We start from the raw sequence: 15888 nt of genomic DNA on the forward strand, positions 1-15888 counted from the left end.
GCGCAATCCAGGGCAAACTCTTTTAAACCACATTTATGTAAAAATATAATAAGAATTTTTATGATCTGAAAAAGTTATGCTACATAATTTTCATAAATAATTATACTAAATCTTAATAAATAGGGTTAAATTTTGATATTACTGAGGCTTTGATAGCTACACAAGTTCTGTTCAATGGTTGTCAGTGACAAGATACAACCGAAGGTTGAGCTCCTGCTGATAAAATAACCAGAATTTTAGTGTGTGATTTTAAAAATTATGTTATACTTATGTAGTGTTTCTTAGCATATCATTTGATATTTAGCAGACGTCAATCACACGTCAGGCGTACGAGGCACAGGTACAAAGGAGTAAAATAGGACATTTTTCTTATGAGCTCAGAGGTCAGCTGGGAGCAGCAAACCTACAATGATGCACTATAATATAATACGATCTGTCCCATAAGCATGCAATTTTTATACCATTAAATATAAATTAACTGTGCTCTCACCAGACTATTTGTCTACATGAGAATTGATGACTGTTTAGTCCCTACACACCATAATAATGTGTCCTTGTCTTTTAAGTAAGATTATAAGTTACATGAAAAATTCAGCAATAACACAATATTAAAAACAGTAATTATTCATAATACTAAAATTTACTACTACTTGGCAAATCACATTATGATATATCTTGTACCATTGTATTGTATTCTGTTTATTTTTTAAAGAAGTATTCCAATGAGAATTGATTATTTGATCCTTATAGACATAAAATTATCTTACTTTTAATAACTTTTGAATGGATCTATAAATTCTCATCTAAGCCACCATCTGTGTCACTAAATTGTTTGCTTTGTGTTGGTAAGACCACTGGCTCTTCTTGATCCAGGACTTGGGCACAAGGCTAGGTCAGACCTATGCTTATGAGTGTGGCATGATGAGCAAGTCAGCTTTCAACTGCTGGGCTTCCAATAACAGCTGGGTCACTGCCCTAACCAGTCAGAGGTCTTTGGGAGTTCATAGAGCCACTTTCTATTTGCATTAAGTGAGAGAGTGATAGTGGGTGGAACCATCCATGGAAATACTCTCAGTGTCCAGACATTAGTATACCTAACTGACTCTTGTAGAGATATGCCTTCCCTCACTCTTTGGTTATCAATATTATGCTGCTGTTGACTCAAAACATAAGAGCCGGCAGGAAAAAAGAAGGAGACACATTCAGAACCTCTGGATAGAATGAAGATCATGAGAAGTGAAAGAACAAGTTGGTGATAAGTCTAGTAAGAAGACTATGCTAAGGATCTCAAATGGCATGAGGCAAATGGAATCTACTGGTAAGCTATGGGTGTAATACTGAAGTGCTAATATTCACTTCAATGCTTGTATTGATACGTTAACAGAGCATCAGGGGAGCCTTCTCCTGAGGTCTTTCTCCACGGTCACAAGTAGTAGCCTGGGGTCACGTTATTTTTCAATCTAAAATAAAAATTATTGTCCCTAGTGCACCCAAGACTTCTTTAGATACAGCAGGCCAGACGACTACTGATTTATTAAACACTTACTCTGATGATGACTACATAAAAAAAATCCAAAAACGCCTCAAAGAAGATGCTTTTGCAAGAGAACAAAGGGAGAAAAGACGGCGGAGACTGTTAATGGACCAGTTAATAGCCCATGAAGCACAAGAGGTAAGATATTTAGATATTGGTTAAATAATAGTGCTGGAAATTTTACAAACCGTAGTCTTTTATACACATATATGTGTATCTTTTGTATGTATTGTCTGCCACTCTGACCCAAATGTCAATAGCACATCCTCACATCATAACAGCAAGTACGCTCAGAAAAAAACAAAACAAAACAGAAAAATTACGTACAACATTGACTAGAGAATCTAAAATCTGGTGATGGTTGTACAACATGGTGAATGTACTTAATACCACTGAATTGTACAGTTAAAAATGATTAAAATGGTAAATTGTATTATTTACCATAAAAAAGATACGAAAAAGGAATCTAAAACTTATCGTCAACTATGTGTGTCTATTGTTACCTTTAAAGATAAAAGGGAACTTCCCCTCAGTTGTATTGAGGCATAATGGACAATAAAAAGTGTATATATTTGAGGTGTACAATATTATGTTTTGATATATGTGTAATTGTAAAATGATTACCACAATTAAACTAATTAACATATCCATCACCTCACATAGTTATCAATTTTTGATAAGAACATTTAAGATCTACTTTTATAAGTTCAACTTTTTTAGATTCCGCATGTAAGTGAGATCATGCAATATTTGTCTTTCTGTATCTGGCTTATTGTACTTAGTATAATGTTCTTCAGGTTCATCCATGTTGTCACAATGGCAGGATTTCATTCTTTTTAAGGCTGAATAATATTCCACTGTCTTATTTACCACATATTCTTTATCTGTTCATCCATCGATGGACATTTAGGTTGTTTGTATATCTTGGCTATTATAAATAGTGCTGCAGTGAAAATGGGGGTGCAGGTATCTCTTTGAGATACTGATTTAATTTCCTTTGGATAAATACCCAGAAGTGGGATTGCTGGGTCATATGGTAGTTCTATTTTAACTTTTCTGAGAAACCACTACACTGTTTTCCATATTGGCTGTACCAATTTATATTCTCACCCAACGGTTTACAAGGTTTCTCTTTTCTCCACATCCTTGCCAGCACTTGTTATCTGGGTTTTTGTTTTGTTTTTTTTTCCTTGATAATAGCCATTCTAACAGGTGTGAGGTAAGATCTTATTTTGGTTTTATTTTCATTTTCTCTGGTAATTAGTGATGTTGAGCACCTTTTTATACCTACTGGCCATTTGTCTTTTTTTTTTGAGAAATGTCTACTCAGATCTTTTGCCCATTTTTTAATTGGGTTTTTTGGCTTTTTTATTATTATTTTGGCTATTGAGTTGTTTGGCTTCCTTATACTTTTGGATATTAACCAAAATGTGTTGTCTGCAAATATTTTCTCCCTTTTCATAGGTTGCCTCTTCTCTCTGTAGCTTGTCTCTTTTGTTGTGCAGAAGCTTTATAGTTAGAAGCCATTCCACTTGTTGATTTCTGATTTTGTTCCCTGTGCTTTAGGGTCATGTTAAAAAAAAAAGTCATTGCCTGGAGGGAAGGGTCAGGAGTTAGCTAATTGAATGTGGGGTAATTGTGGTGGGGTGGGGATGGGGTTAATTCCTAGCAGAGGCCAAAATGGTGGAAGGTAAAGTGTGTTTCCAGAGAGAATATCATATGGAAAAGCTCAGGCTTTTAGCAAACTAGTATGTCATCTGGCACGAGTCAGCAGAGGCCAAATCAATGAACCTTGTAAGGTATGTAAAGAAAAATAAGGAGATTTTATCCTGAGTACAAAGGCAAACAACAGTGACCAGGTCAGATTTGCCTTTAGAAAGGTCACTCTGGCTTTAGTTCTGAGAATAGATTGCAGGGGGGGCAAAGGAGTTCTGGCTGTTGCTATCATCCAGGTTAAGACATTATTCTGGTTTAAATCTAGGGTAGTGGCAACAGAGATGGAAAGAAGTGCCTCAGGAGCTACTTTAGAGGTAAAATCAATAGGACATAATGATTCATTAGACATGGGGAAGTGCAAACGTAGGATAAGAGGCCAGATGTCTAGCTTGGACAGTTAGGCAGATGGGCGTGTCATTTGCTGTGATACGGAAGGTGGTAAGAGGAACAGACTTGGGAAAGAAGGTGATTTGAGTTGCGAATGTAAATAGGACAAAATTGCACATCTAAAATATGAAAGTCCGTTTGAGGAGACTTCTTTTATTCACCTAACTACTACATCCGGTCTGCTCAGTGGTTCTGTTAACTGAAGGGAAATGTAGGTTTTGTAAGAGTACGAAGAAGTAAAACTGTGTAGCTATAGATTTACTCCTTTCTTAGTGAAAAATTCAAAGAATAACTCTGCCCCCAGCACTTTGTACTAAAAGGTTATTTCTCTCTTCAGATTCACATATATCTTTATTCATTCATCTTGATAGTCTTTCTTTTAATTAGCAAAATTACAAATTTTGAAAATTAAACGATTGCAAAGTAGATTTTAAAAACAACTACCTATTTCAAGTTTTGTTAACTAGCAATGGAATTTTGAACACACTTCCATTTGTTATAAATCACTTGTGTGTTGGCTGCTAGGTTTTTTCTATTTTTCTGCTTATAATCTGGGCCTGACATTTACCTGGAAAATGAAGTGAGTGAATTCTTTCTATTTTTTCTCCCTTTCCACCAGGATGCTTTTAGCATCACTTTTTCAAGGCTCTAACTCAAGATCTGTTCATGGGTGCAGCAACCTCAGAGACATTAAAGAGAGTCAGTGTTCTGGATATTTCCATCAAGGGAACTCCATCTCTGTGCTGTTTCCTCTCTCTGTTGGGGAAAGTTGCTATTCCTATTATAGAACCAGTCTGGGGCAATCAAAAAGGGGTTTCCACTTCCACTGCCTCCTTTCCATTAAGTGTGGTGTCCCCAGCCTCCCTGTGTAGCTGACACAAGTGCCAATGCTCCACAGTGGTGGAATGGGAAATTCCCATCTGCAGCATGGCCTGTTTTCCCATCTATCCTTTTCTCCTCCAAAAAGAAAATGGTACTTGTCAGGGCTAGGATTTCCTCTGCTTCCTGCAAGTCTCCATTGCTTTTTGGGAGCATGACATGAATCTCATGTCAGTCCTGGATGATTTCATTCTGGCTCCATGTGTACTACAGCTATCAGAAATGTCTCAGAATGTCTTCGCTAGCTTTCAAGTTGTTGCAGTTTCCCCTGGCGTTTATATACCCTTGTTTTAGATGGGCTTGTGAAGAGCCAGCCAGAGACCTGTGCTCTCTTGATACCTTGCCTCCTGATTTGTAAAGAAATGAAACAATGTGAATGAAATGATGAGATTTAAGGTTAGTAAGATCACTTGGACTTTTCTGGAGGATAGGTTTTGGAGATGGGTTGAGGGGAAGGCATGGTAAGGAGGGGCCGAGGCTGTCCAAGGTGGGGGTAATGTCAGTATGTATAGAAGTGGGTTGGGGGTGATTGGAAACATAGGAGGTAAAATAGACTACTTCTTTAAGAATTAGATATTAGGAGTAATAAGAGAGGAATGAACTTCAGATGGCGCTAACACTTTAGATCACAGAGTCATAGGTTTATAGGGTCATCGACTGAGATGGGGAAATACTGAGGGGGAGAACCAGGTCTGAAGGGGAGTTAGTTCAGGACTTGTTGAGTTCAAAGTACTTCGTAGGCATTTAAGTGAAGATATTCAGACTATGAACTCAATTTGGCTCCCAATTGATTCTGTGGTTATCTGGCTAGCATCCTGGCTGGTTCTTGGGATTCACTCCACTACCTCCACCTTCCCAGAACCTTTTCTGTATTATTCCCTTGGAAGTAGCATTTGAACACTAGGCCCCTCCCCCACTTCTTAACTAAAAGACCTTTGAATACTTGCTTCCAGGTCTTTCCTGCAGTGCCACATTCCTCCACAAGAGCTGCTCTGGCATCTTTGGAGAATTAAACAATGGTATAGCTAGAGTAAGTTCCTAGCTCCATTCCTGGAAGGGGCAGAGGACCAAGCAATCAAATTGAGGGTGTTTTAGATTATTTGTCTAAAGCTTCCCCAAATATGGTTACATATAATTAAAAGAGAAATTGACTTCTCTTATTTTATTCATTGCATATACTTGTATAGAATATTTCATCTATGTTATGGGTTAAACAGACATCTGTAAGCTGTCCTGAGCACCTAAGCATAATTTAGACCTTTCTATGAGAAAGTATCCCACATTTTAATGAAATTTTGAGAAAAAGTATATTTCTAAAACATGAACTACTTGTGCAATGGAACCAAAAAACAAAATGTCTTTTCTACTCAACTTTTGCGTGCAGGTTTTAATACACTTTATAGTTTTTCATACTGAAGCTTCATATACCTAGTATTGACTCAGCTAGTCAACAGTAATTTTCTTTTCTCCTTTTTAATCATAATGCGTTGTCATCCAAGCAATAATCAAAACATATCTACCAGATCTCATCTTACAACTTAATTGCTTTGTACTATAAACACAGCCAAATGTAGAATATAGTCTATATTTAATATAGAATTCACTTGAAATAATAAATCAAGGTTATATATATATATATTTTTTAAAATATGGTTGTGGCTGCCCCTCATGTATCCCAAACCACCTCAAAATGTGGTAGACAGATGGGGCTATGTTCAGCTGTGTTGTCCTTTTGTTGATTTTAGCTGGCGTTGCACAGATGGTTTCGGTCAGCTGGTAAGTTGGCTGGGGCTGGCTGACTTATGAGAGCTTCATCAAGTCCAGCTGGGAAGACTGTTGTCTCTCTCTCTCTCTCTCTCTCTCTCTCTCTCTCTCTCTCTCTCTTTTCCCGGCATATTCTCTAGCAGACCAGAAAATGTGGTGGTAGTGGCAGGTGTCACAAGAGAATTAAGAAAATTAGACCCCAACTGTTTTTTGTTTGTTTGTTTATTTTGTTCTTTTTGTTTTGTTTTGTTTTTTGACTAATGTCCCATTGGCCAATTCAAGTCAATGGTCATCCCAAACCCCATATTTAAGGAATGGAGAAATAGATTCTACTTTTTTGATGGGAATATCTTCAGGATAAAACTGCAAAGCTGTGGATGAAGAAAACTGAAGAACTTGTGGCCATTTTTACATTCTGCCTCACCTCCACTATTGGATCTCAAAAGGAAACAATGATTAACATTAAAGCTTCTAGAATTTTATAATCAGATGAGATGTGTGTTTCAAAGTTGTTCATAATTTTACTTTTTATCTGATATATGTTACTAACAGAAAAAAATTCATATTTACTTTCAGTTAAACTTGCATTTAATCTGCATTTTATATAATTCCCAGGTTCACGTTTTGGTGTTTACCACAGAGTGTTATTGTTATTTGTGTCCTGATTCTGAAAATTATATACAGTATTTCTCCCATAATCTTATAGTGGAAGAGATGATGTGAAGCAATGTCTTTAATGATACCAGATTTTCTTCCTGAATAATCGGTTTGTTGAGTGGACAACTCCAATACTTGGGTCTTCTTAGTCTCCCACCTTGAGAACTTTAATTACCTCCTTCTTCCACATGAGGTCTCTGTTTAGACAGAGTGAAAGAGGTTGAAGGGGCTTTGGAGATCATCTTCCACCTAAACCCCTCATTTTATCTGTCAAGAAATAGACCCTGAAAATTCGAGTTACTTACCCAAGGCCACACGACCAATTAATGGTACAACTGGCTGCAGTGGCCAGGGCCTCTGATTCCCATGTTAATGTTTTCTCCACTATTCACTTTCTGGTTCCCCTTTAATTCTCTTAAAGAGAGCCAAGAGAATGCATTTAATTTCTCTTCCAGATTACAACCATTAGAATTTTCTAAAATAAAGAGTGGGTCTTTTCCCTTTAGCCTCTTCTCCAGCCTTCCCATTCTATCAGATTTTAGACTTTCCTTACACAGGTATTGAGATGTCCCCACTGGGAACTAATCAGCTCTTCCATCTTCAGCCAGTTGGTGTCTGTGTTTGTTTTTATGACTAGTATTTATGTTAAGAATACCTATAGCACAATTCCAAATTTCTGAAAACATACTTATACACTGAGAATTATATCCCTTGTTTATAAAGCCTTGAACACAATCACCTAATGTAATTTTGATTGGATTTTAAAGGAAGTGATAATTCGTTTAAAATAATTGGGAGTTGCAAGACTGTAATGCTTCTAGATACCAAAAGCTTACCACCTTTGCTGGGAATTTTTATTTTTATGACTTGATTCTTGCCATGTTGAAATTTAAATCAAATGGCAGAAACTGACGTGGATGGCTACTGTGCCTCTTACACATTATTTACGGACAGGCTTCTTAGCCCAGGGGCAGACATGGATTTCCCATTGATGGATAACTGGCTCTTCCAATGGTGTCTGCAGGAGGCTTATCGGGAGGAGCAGCTGATTAACCGGCTGATGCGACAGTCCCAGCAGGAGCGCAGGATCGCAGTGCAACTCATGCACGTTCGGCATGAAAAGGAAGTTTTGTGGCAAAACAGGATTTTCAGAGAAAAACAATATGAGGAAAGACGACTAAAGGATTTCCAGGATGCTCTTGATCGAGAAGCGGTAAACAATATCTCCCTTAACAAAAATCTTTTAAGGTTACTTTTGATCCTTTCTACCAAGTCAAGGTAAACAAATCTGGCTTTAGTTGCCAAATCACTGAACAAAGTTAATTTTTGTATATGGCCTCTCTGTGTTCTCTCCCCATTTTTATTTTTGTATAATTACACTGACAGCACGTACATCACCCACATTCCGTCTCGGTTCTACAAATATTTAACGCTCCCCACTAGTCCTTGTGTCTGCGTGAGTACTGATCTCAAGCGTCTTCTTCAAAAGCTGAATTATCGGGATAATTGTGCCATTCCTTTTTTATTTTTATTTTTGACAAGAGTCACGTTGTATGGATTGAGTGCCCTTTGCTTGCATTAGAAATGATGTGTTTAGCTAATTTTTCTAAGTGCCTATTAGAAAAATATGTTTGCTTCACAAACGCAGTTAATTAAGTGCAGGATAGTATAATATGTATAGCAGCACAGGCCTCATTATGCTGAGAAACATTATCTTGAGTTGGTTTCTGAGGATTGGGACCCTCAGGCCCGTTAGGGCCTCAGAGACCAGCATTGTGAGGTTCTGAAGCACCTGAAAACAGTTACATTCCATTACCTTTTCCTAAAGCTGAGGTGTCTGCCTCCCTGATACCCCTCCCTTGCAGATAGCCGATTTCACAGTTTGGATGCACCCGTGGCTGGTGCATAAATAAATGTCGAATTGAATTTGTCAAAGGAACACTTCACTTTTTCTTTCCAGTATCATACGAACTAAACAAAATATAGTTTATTCCCCACGGCGTTATCCTTCTACTGCTTTACTTTTGTGAAGAAGAAGAAAGAAGTTTTTAAAAAATTTATTGTTATCATTATAGTTTTGTTATTGTCTGTGGTGAGGGAAGGGGGGATATCCTAGAAGTACTTTTAAATTTATTAAAAATGTTAAAGTTTGTTAATGGTTCTCATAGGCTATTAATGTATTTCATATACTAAGATTCATAGTATTAATGATGACGTGGTCACTTTCTGTGGAGGATACTCTCGTGTTTTCCTCTTGTTTCTTTGGCTGCTCCGCCTCAGCCTTCTTCGTAGGCACATTCTTCTGTAATTCCAAAACATTGACTGTCAGTCCTGGGCCTCCTTCTATCCTGTATGTTAATTCCTCAGGCAATCTCTTCCAAGACGGTGGGGGTATGATTACTGCATTAGACAAAGGGCCCAGGTCACAGGGCCGAGTCCTCAGGGAAACACACTCCAGCCATCAGGCACAAGCCCAGTCTGTTGACCTCAGCTACCTGAGCCCACGCATTGCTGCCAGCAGCACATGCCTCTGAGGAGGCTGTCCCAGGCTTTGTGGGTCCCTTCCAGGTTCCCCTTTGAGGCTTTGCTGTCCCCAGGAGCTGCCAGGGAGCGGGGTACACATCTCTTTCTCTCTTTTCTGAAAACCTTCCCCTTTGAGTAACCTATATTAATTTGCCTTTGAATTTAGTCTTTTAAAGTGAGGAGGAGCCCCCAACAGTTTCAGTTCTCCATCCTGCAAAAATTCCCTAAGGCAGGAGTTAAAAAGACTCTGATTACCCGCTAGAAATGAAGAAAGGGGGAAATTAGAGAGAAGTTATGCAAATTACCTGCCCTACTCTCATTTCTTCCAAACCATTCTCCATTCTGCAGCCAGAGGAATCCTGTGGACTCTCAGATTTGGCCACTACGCCCCCCCCTCCCCCGCGCGCACACACACAAATATCCATGGCTTACTTTCCACCAGATTCCTGCTCCTAACTTGTTCCCTCCACCCCTGGCCTCTGGCCACACTGGTCTGCGCTCAGGTCCTTGAACAAGTTATTCCTTCTACTTTTCCCCGTCTTCCCGTGTGCGTTTCCCCAGTTAATAATCATCTTCCAGGGCCCCGTGCACCTGCCGCTTCTTCTCGAGGTCAAAGACCCTGTTATGTAGCCCCACACGCCACAGTCTTTTCCTAGTGACACCTATCATAGTATGTAATGATACCTTTATTTGTGTGGCTTCTTGACTACCTCGCCTACTGGATGAAAGCTCCACGAGGACAACGACCATGTTTGCTTCTGTTTTCCCAGAGCTTAGTTAGGCCAATGTCTGGCACAATGAGAGAGAGAAAAAGCTCATGTTTTTTTATCTTCAGCAGTTTTCATCTGTTTGTTTTGTTTTTAGATAAAATCTGCTAATCTCTTTAAGACAAGAGGGCATCTATTAAGACAGCTTCTGATTTCAAATTCCTGTACCACCTACCATTGTCATTAACAATAAACAAACAAGTTGATATTTAACATTCATTTGGAGCATTTACTTAAGCATCGAGCACTGTTCATTACTTGCATATATAAGTCTCACAATGGCCACTTCACAGGGACACCATCCTCTTCTGCACTTTACACGTAAGGAAAGCGAAGCGCAGAAAGCGCGCAATCACACAGCTTGTCAGTGGTGTAACCTGGAGCACAGCCGTCGCCATCAGACTCCAGAGTCTGCGCTCATAACCACTGAGATTTACTACCTCCCCAGACTTCCTCTTTCCTTTCCTCCTTTCTTTTTTTAGGGCTGCAATCCATTCTCCTGTGACGGGACAGGAAATTTATGGTGGGTTTCGCACAGGGGAGGGTTGGGGGCTCGGTACAGGTAGAAGGCTAGGTGGCCACAAAGAAGGAAGAAAGGCATGGGAGGAGGAGGGGGGGGAAAGCTGCTCTGTCCTGCTGGGGACATTCCACTTTCCTTTCGAGCTTTTGGTGTCCTCATGTCCTAAATGTTTCCCCATGCTTTACAGGCACTGTAGTACACCAACGTCATGTCCCATTCTACTGTCACTCTCTCCATAAATTCTCATCTAACTGCTCCTACTCTCTCAGCCTCCTCTTTCCTCTGAACTCACACTTCATGAAGCATGCCATAAAGCTTTTACTTAAATTGTATGCTTTCTCCATGAAAATAGAGCCTACAAAATAATAAAATAACAAATTCGGTTGTATTTCCTGAACATGCCCAATGAACAGGATTGACCTTAGAGGTCACCTTTCCCAACAAAGATACAACTAACAAACAAAATAAAATGACAGTCACAAAACAAATTAACCTTCCATTTGGTTCAATGGACGATATCAGTCCATTGTCATGCATTTAGTCATTTGTGAATATTATCATGATAAGAAATATTTGCTCTCACAAGATGATCTGGTTAGTTTTCCTGTTAATGCCAAGTCTTATTAATATCACCGCTTTGCGTTGAGGAAATAGAGGTGTAGAGAGAGTATGATTTGCCCAAGCTCTCACAGCTAATACCCGACTTCTGTACACAACCCGGGGCTTGAATTCCATCGCAGCTCCACCAAGGCTCCAGTTTACCTCCATTTTACACACACTGGGTTAACTTATAAGAGGCAGGTCTTGTTTCTGGAGCATGTTAGCACAGGACAGAATTCTTCAAGGAGCTGGGATAGCTATTTGAAAAGCAATATTTTGTCATGCTGAGTTTGCCCTTTGTACTTTGTGTGAAGAAGGGGTTTTCTAAATTAAATAATGGGCAAACTGAGCAGAGAGTGATGGCAAACTGCTTAAATATTTCATTACTTACTGCAGATATAGATGTCTCTATGAATGATTTATATCAATTTATTAAGGATGTAATAGCAGAAGGCACATTTAACATTTGTTGGCAAATGTGTTATATTCTCAAGCCAGTATAATCAGGGAGTTTACAAAATGTTTTCTATGTATAAATCGGTATTCTAGAACTCTCTCACTAAAAGACAAAGGGCATTGTCCAGAGCAGATATGTCAGGTTAAGGCTCCTGACATGGGTACGAAGAGGCTAGCTATGCTTGGGGTCTGGCCCAGACTTGCCTGTTTCTCTGTGATCCCCGCCTCTGACTATTTGAAACCCATGAAGTCAAGAGTTCTCTTAAAACATTTAAAATCCAATTTGTCATTAATCCATGGGCTTTCCCTGGTTATGCCACTTTTCTCTGCACTGTGTTTCACTGATAAGATAAGCTTAGAGGAGAATATTTCCAATTTTGTCTTTGCCATCATACTCAGTACTTAATATATTAAGGAGAAAATGCTCTTTTATTTACTTTTTTTCCCCCTGGCCTACAAGGAGGTTTCAGTCTATCTAGACACATTTTGGTTATTGAAGTTAAGACATTATTTTCATTTGAATCATTGCACAATTACAGTGACGTAAAAATGTCTTTGCTACCTTAGGCTTTGGCAAAACAAGCCAAGATCGATTCTGAAGAACAAGCCCTCCGAGAGAAGGAAGCTCATGAACAAATTGCTGTGGAAAGAGCTCAAGCTCGTTACAAAAAGCATTATTTAATGTGTGCTGATATTTTTGATCAAATACTTGATTTGTCCACTAAAGTGGCAGACTATCGAATGTTGACAAATAAGTAAGTATTGTTTTTATTATACTTAATACAATGGAGACACCACAGAGAATGAGAAAGAATAAGATTGTAAACTGGACAGTAGGCTGAGAATTGAAGAGAGATAAACATGTTTTATGAAAGGAAGATAAGAAGTGGGATCCAGAGTACCTTGATTACCGATGTAATTCACACACTGACGGGCCTTATTTAATGTGTATTTATATGTTTTTTAACATTTAAATTTTGTGTCTAGATTCTCTATGATTTACTAGGACAACTAAGATAATTTATTTGAAACACTTGAAACTTCTTAGAAGACGGGAATTATTTAAAGATTATTTACTAATAATTAATGTTATTTATTTTCATTACACCTTGTTTCTAAAAGTAAGCAAAGTATTTATAAGCAAAACAGAAAACAAAAAATATAAAGAATATGCCAAAATAAGAGCAAAGGAAAATCCAAATTAAAGTAGAAAGTTAAGAACAAGGGATAAATTAAAACAGAGTTATAAAGGCAGCCATAGATTTGCCAGTTACTGCAACTGAGCTGCAAATTTCATCTGAGCTTCCTGGTGGCCAAAGCAAAAAGGGAAACACAATCTGTTACATGATTTCCATTTTCCATTCTAGTTCTTTACAAAATACAAAACTTTTCTTGGAACTCAGTTTAGAACAGCAGTTTTCTCATGTGACCTCACCCAAGGTACACTGAATAGAGTAGTGGAGAATGTCCTCAGCAATGTCTTTTAAGCATATATACCGTGTTTCCCCAAAAATAAGACCTAGCCAGAAAATCAGCTCTAATGTGTCTTTTAGAGCAAAAAATTAATATAAGACCTGGTCTTATTTTGCTATAAGACCGGGTATAATATAATATAATATAATATAATATAATATAATATAATATACCAGGTCCTATATTAATTTTTGCTCCAAAAGACGCATTAGAGCTGATGGTCTGGCTAGGTCTTATTTTCAGGGAAACAGGATAGCATCTGGCTTCATAGACCTATTTCTTGTGCTGTCCTTAGCTCAAAGCTGATGGGGAATGGCATCGCAGTAGATCTCAGTGAAAGCAATTCTACAAGGACAACGATAAGGCAATTCAAATCTTGTGTACCTTTCAAGTCACCCACACTGAGTTTTTCTTGAGAACCTGTGCTAAAAAGAATGAAAGCCAGATGATCTACAGGGTCAGACAGGTGAGGGGGAAAGCAGCCCATCACATCATCCATGATAGGGACATCCTCCACAGTTCTCACCCCTATAGCCATTTTTCTGACCCACTGCCATATAAAAAAAACAACTAAATGAAATAACATAATGGTGAGGACATTTGGAGATAAAACTAATAAGGTAGAAGACTGAGAAAAATAAAATAAATAGCACTGAAAATGGAAAGGGATTAAGGAGTGAGCATTTAAAAATACTTTTCAAATTAAGGTAAATTCAAAAATTTGGAAACTATAAGAACAAAAATATGAGGAAGCTAAACTATAAAAGGGTTAAAAGGAAAAATGATGCAAAGCATTTAATGGTTAAAAAAAAAATAGATTTTATTACAAAAGGTAAAAGTAGGAGATTTAAATATAAAAACACAAAATAAGATCATTTAAAGGGGAAAAATGTACAGAATAAAGCAGATTGGTTTCCCCAAACAAATAAAGGCTCACAATTTAAAATTAAGACATCAACGCAAATCCCATTGTGCCCTGGGAAAACAGATTCAAGGCCCTCTTCCCTATTCTTCCCACGAAGTACAACACAAAGCACAGGGTGTTATACATGAAACAGACACAAGAAGGATGTGAAAGGTGGGAGAAGTCAGACCGGCTAGTGACCTGGGGACCCGAGGATGACACAGCGCTGAGCTTCCTCAGTTTTCTTTTGGCCTCACACATCCCAGAGCTGAATATTCTGGGAACACAGAAATGCCAGTGGTGCCGACAAAAATAGCCCCAACTAAAACCTGCTGTCTCTAGCCAAAGGACCAGTAAAGTAGCCTAGCAAGATGGAAAACTTTCAGACAGTACAGTAACCATTCTCCATCCAATACCACAGAAGAAAATAGACCCCACTCCCACCCTTGCCAGCAAAGGCCACGTAGGGAGCCTGGTCTCCTGCCTTCATGAGGCTGTAACAAGGAACTCCAACACACCCATCACAGTAGATCTGAGTAGGCCAAGTAAGAAGCATGGTCTTCCACCCCTCCCTGCTGGAGTATTGTTACAAGAGGCCCATTGGAGGGTCAGGACTTTCACCATTGCCCAGTGGTAACGAGCCACCCCCACTGCAGTGGAGACCATATGGGGAACCAGAATTGCCACCTCCTCCCAGCAGTAACAAGGATACCCTCTCCTTGGGTGGCAAGGAAGACCAGGTGGGGACTTCTATCCATACTAGTCAGTAACACAACGGCACTTTCTCTTGCTTAAGCAACATCAGACAAAGCAGCTAACACAGAAGGTTTATATAAGATCCAGAGTCTTGCAACATAATACAAAATGTGTAGATTTCAATTAAAAAAAAAAAAATCACTCGTCATTCCAAGAATCAGGAAGAGCTCAAACTATAATGTAAAAATTGGATGTAAAAATGCAGTATATAGATGTTTATATATGGATGGACTTGAGATATGCTGAAGTCCTGACCCCCAGTACCGCAAAATGTAACCTTATTTGCAAATAGAGTTATTGCAGACATGATTAGTTAAGATGAGGTCATACTGGTGTAAGGTGGGACCTTAATGAAAGATATATGACTTGTGTCCTTATAAGAAGTGGAGAAGAGACACACAAGAAGAACACTGTGTGACAATAAAGGCAGAGTTACACAGCTGCCAGTCCAGGGATGCCAAAGATCCCCTGACACCTGCCTAGAAGGGCCTGGAAAGAAGACTGTGGGAGGGGATTCCTCAGATTCCAGCACTGCGAATGCTTTTTGAGGGAAGAGGTTGTAGAGACAGTCTTCGTAGCACTGGCTGGGTCAGCATAAGGGAAACCAGGTGACGACCGACTGTCTTACTTTTCAGGCCATATAAGTATTATTTCTATGTTGAATAGTAACTTAAAAATCAGCTTACAGAGAACAACTTATTAATAAGTTGCAGACTTCCTATATGGATTTAGTTTGATTATTGTAATAGTTCACAGAGACATATACTAGTCTGTCTTTTATTACTCTATAAATCATGCTTCATGAAAATTAATATAGAGAATATATTGGCTATATGAAACCATTTCACTTTAATGAAAAAAAGACATAAAAATTTAAAGTTCCAGAGGTATTGATATCATAGATCTTTTAAGGGGGCTTTTACTTTGAAATTTAAGTGTCTTTTAATTGCAA

General features: G+C 38.6%; 1 protein-coding gene across 4 annotated transcripts in view; it reads left to right on the forward strand.

The window, feature by feature from the left end:
• Positions 1–15888, forward strand: part of SPEF2 (sperm flagellar and cilia associated 2) — a 162010-nt gene that overhangs the window by 33593 nt on the left and 112529 nt on the right. For all 4 annotated transcript variants that reach the window (XM_088796483.1, XM_088796482.1, XM_088796480.1 and 1 more), the window contains 3 exons: positions 1486–1672; positions 7962–8150; positions 12371–12558. In XM_088796483.1, the coding sequence (XP_088652609.1) occupies positions 1486–1672; positions 7962–8150; positions 12371–12558 (564 nt within the window). The remainder of the gene's footprint in view (positions 1–1485; positions 1673–7961; positions 8151–12370; positions 12559–15888) is intronic.

Source organism: Rhinolophus sinicus, chromosome 3, assembly GCF_057876585.1.
Source record: "Rhinolophus sinicus isolate RSI-liver-muscle chromosome 3, RSI-T2T, whole genome shotgun sequence".
Lineage (NCBI taxonomy): Eukaryota > Metazoa > Chordata > Mammalia > Chiroptera > Rhinolophidae > Rhinolophus > Rhinolophus sinicus.